This window comes from Centruroides sculpturatus, unplaced genomic scaffold (genome assembly GCF_000671375.1).
Source record: "Centruroides sculpturatus isolate CEXI.00-Female unplaced genomic scaffold, Cexi_2.0 scaffold2756, whole genome shotgun sequence".
Classification (NCBI taxonomy): domain Eukaryota; kingdom Metazoa; phylum Arthropoda; class Arachnida; order Scorpiones; family Buthidae; genus Centruroides; species Centruroides sculpturatus.
Genome location: NW_019387003.1, coordinates 9,810 through 13,816, shown reverse-complemented (window position 1 = coordinate 13,816; position 4,007 = coordinate 9,810). Strand labels below are relative to the sequence as shown.

At 31.7% G+C, this 4,007-nt stretch overlaps 2 protein-coding genes across 2 annotated transcripts in view; both read right to left on the bottom strand.

Annotated features, from left to right (window-relative positions):
- Positions 1 to 775: 775 nt before the first annotated feature.
- On the bottom strand, positions 776 to 2,322 carry LOC111616039 (putative nuclease HARBI1). The gene is made up of 2 exons (XM_023357476.1): positions 1,635 to 2,322; positions 776 to 1,350 (listed from the first exon to the last, which is right to left on the bottom strand). The coding sequence occupies exons 1-2, from the start codon at positions 1,769 to 1,771 to the stop codon at positions 867 to 869; spliced, it is 621 nt and encodes a 206-aa protein (XP_023213244.1). The 5' UTR covers positions 1,772 to 2,322; the 3' UTR covers positions 776 to 866.
- An 801-nt stretch (positions 2,323 to 3,123) lies between these two features.
- The window catches only part of LOC111616038 (putative nuclease HARBI1), a 4,611-nt gene continuing 3,727 nt past the window's right edge, over positions 3,124 to 4,007 (bottom strand). Inside the window, exon 2 of the mRNA XM_023357475.1 lies at positions 3,124 to 3,952. Within this exon, the coding sequence (XP_023213243.1) occupies positions 3,274 to 3,952 (679 nt within the window). The 3' untranslated portion in view covers positions 3,124 to 3,273. The remainder of the gene's footprint in view (positions 3,953 to 4,007) is intronic.

The window sequence follows — 4,007 nt, the reverse complement described above, 5'->3', positions numbered from 1 at the left end:
ACGTTTTTGCCCGTAAAAAATAATTATAAAATAATAAAAGATAATAATAATAAAAGTGGGTCGAGCAGGAGGAAGTGCTGTTACATGGCTGAATTGGATGAAATATTTGAAAAGGATCCAGCGGTACAGCCTGTTTCGTTTGCTAGTTCTTCCGGGTTCAATAATTCTGTTGCCGTAACAGAAAATGGAAATAATACAACTCAGGAAACTTCATCACATAAAGCATCTGCAAACAAAAAATGCAAAAAAGAACAAGAACCCGAATGGTTTAAGAATTACAGACTTACTGTCGAAAAACGCCACGAAGAAAATATGCAAATAAAAAAATTATTATTAGAAAAATTACAACAGTTAATCGATAAATTGTAAAACAGTTATATTTTGTAAATAAAATATTGATTTATAGTTTGTGTTTTAAGTTGCTTTTAAATTAATTGTAAATAAATCACTAAAATATTGAAATCATCATTTGTGAACTCAACATGAAAACTTTTATTTTTCTATGAAATGACATGACAAAGATTAATTTTCTAAACAGATATTACATTGTACAGAAATACTGTAATTATCAAACATGATTTCTAATAACATATTTCTGATAGTTTCTAAGCTGTCTTTTTCTTTGAGCAGCACTGTTATATTGTATATTAGATGATTTAATTTCAAGAGTTTTATCATCACAATTAACTGTGTCAAATTCATCAAAATCATTCCCTGCCATAAACAGATGTTATGAAGTACACAGGCAACATTGATGTTTTATTTGCATCAAAATATTTTAACTGTCGAAATCTTCCTTTTAATAATGCAAAGCCCCTCTCAATAACAATTCTGCTTTTTGACAGCTTATTATTATATGTATGCATTTAAGCAGTTAGATGACCATCATTTTTAAATGGTACCATCAATGACACCATAACCATAAGTGGGTAGGCAGCATCTCCCACAATGTTATAATCTGATAAGGAAGAATTATTAAGTTTCTGAATCACTTCAGAATTTCTGAAAACTCTGGCATCATGAACAGAACCATGGAAGCCACAATAACAGTCTGTAAAAACTAAGTTATGGTTGCAGACTGCCTGCAAAATTACAGAATGAAAATTCTTCCGGTTTACATATTTTTCTGGTGCTTCACTTGGAGCTTTAATACGAATATGGCACCCATCAATTGCCCCAATTATACCTGGGAAGCCAGCTATAATTTTAATTTTTCTGGTTAAATAGGCATATTCTTCCAATTTTGCCCATTTTATAACATCACTTGCCATTTTTACGAGTTCAGTACAAACTTTATTCAGATAGCTATACAGGGTAGATTTTGAGATGTTGAATCTGTCTGCTACAGACCTATAATGAAATAAAAAAGTTATTAATTATACTTAAATTTAATAAATACCAATATTACCATACAAATTATTTGTATTAACTTCATTAAGTTTATCAGACTCGAGGAATTTCTTTAAGAAAATTATTATAAATTTATTTTTATTTGTAAATGTTTAATATTGGCAAATTTCATACATAATTAGTAACAATGAATTATGTTATCACTTAACTATTGGCTTATCTAATTATTTAATAAATTTAAATACAGTATTTAGCTTTAAACTTTATTAAGTAGTTTATTTTACCTGAATGATTCCTGATTTGCTAGAAGCCAAATTACCGACAAAATTTGCTTGTTTGCATCTAAACAAGGTCTTCCGAAAGAATTGATTAATTTAGGTTTTAATTTTTCCAAAAGAATTTCGAAAGTGCATCTCTTCATTCTAAAATGACATTGGAAGTCATCGCTTAAATATGAAGGAACAACACTTTATACATATCCTTTTATATGCAGTCTCCTTTTTCTCCTTTTTGAAGTTTCTAGAATGACATAACTTTTGATCTCGTCTTCAGAATCATCCGAAAAAAATACTTCAGACACAATCGCAGTAACAATGTTTAAAACTTCAGATTTTGAAATGGCCATTTTCTAAACAAATTGTTCGGAAAATCTAATGAAACAAGAATAACGATGATGTCATTCTTGTTTAACTCGTTCGACTTAATGAGCGTACCCCTTGTGTGCAAGAGTTAGTGATGGGTCAGGTTTTCTTGACTTATATACAAGATGCTGGCATATTTACACAACTCTTCCAGTAGTTCATTTGCCAGCATTACATATGGACATTGTTGCTAACTTTCAAAATGATGTTTTGTTGCTGGCAGTCTGGCAAACAATTACTCATTTTGCCCTGTTTGTAAACTTTAAAGGATGTCATGTTGATTTCTTTTGACCATAAACAAGGTCTGTTCAAAAAGTATCGGACCTTTGGTCGGCAAAAATAAATTTATTGACTTTGAGGTACAAAACCCTAATCCCCTTCAAAGTAGTCTCCTTGGTAATGTATACACTTCTCCCAGCGCTCCTGCCATTGCTGGAAACACTGCTGGAACGCATCTTTTGGATTGGCCATCAGCCGGTCCGTCGGATTTTGCACGATGTCTTCTCTCAACTAAATTCGGGTTCCTTTTAGTGGCATTTTCAGCTTGGGAAATAGCCAAAAGTCACACGAAGCCATGTCGGGAGAGTACGGAGCGTGACGAAAGCCCGAATCAGATGTGCAGAATGGGCGGATGCGTTATCACGATGGAGCTGCCAAGTTTTGATCGACCACAGATCATGAAAAGGATCCAGCTCTACAGCCTGTTTCATTTGCTACTTCATCTTCTGGATTCAATAATTCTGTTGCAATAACAGAAAATGGAAATATTAATACAACTCAGGAAACTCCGTCACCAAAAGCATCTGCAAACAAAAAGTGCAGAAAAGAAGAAGAACCTGAATGGTTTAGGAATTACTGTCCTATTACCTATTTAGGAATTATTGCAGACTTAGTGTTGAAAAACGCCACAAAGAAAATATGCAAATGAAAAACTTATTATTAGAAAAATTACAACGTTTAATTGATAAATTGCAAAACAATTATATTTTGTAAATAAAATATTGATTTAAGTTGCTTTACAGTGGTTAAATTAATTATAAATAAATCACTAAAATATTGAAATCATCGTTTGTAAACTCAACATGAAAACTTTATTTTTCTGTGAAATAACATAACAAAGAATAATTTTCTAAACAGATATTACATTGTACAGAAATACTGTAATTATCAAACATGATTTCTGATAGCTTAGAAACTATCAGAAATATGTTGTCTTTTTCTTTGAGCAGCACTGTTATATTGTATATTAGATGATTCAGTTTCAAGAGTTTCATCATCACAATTAACTGTCAAATTCGTCAAAATCATCCCCTGCCATTAAACAGATGTTATGAAGTACACAGGCTGATAATATGTAGAGAGTCAGCATCGATGTTTTATTTGCATCAAAATTTTTTAACCATCTAAATCTTCCTTTTAATAATGCAAAGCTCCTCTCAATAACAATTCTGCTTTTTGACAGCTTATTATTATATGTATGCATTTGAGCAGTTAGGTGACCATTATTTTTAAATGGTACCATCAATGACACCACAAGTGGGTAGGTAGCATCTCCCACAATGTGATAATCTGATAAGGAAGAATCATTAAGTTTCTGAATCACTTCAGAATTTCTGAAAACTCTGGCATCATGAACAGAATCAGGGAAGCCATAATAACAGTCTGTAAAAACTAAGTTATGGTTGCAGACTGCCTGCAAAATTACAGAATGAAAATTCTTCCAGTTTACATATTTTTCCGCTGCTTCACTTGGAGCTTTAATAGGAATATGGCACCCATCAATTGCCCCAATTATACCTGGGAAGCAAGCTATATTTTTAAATTTTCTGGTTAAATAGGCATATTCTTCCAATTTTGGCCATTTTATAACATCACTTGCCATTTTTACGAGTTCAGTACAAACTTTATTCAGATAGCTATACAGGGTAGATTTTGAGATGTTGAATCTGTCTGCTACAGACCTATAATGAAATAAAAAAGTTATTAATTATACTTAAATTTAATAAATACCAATAT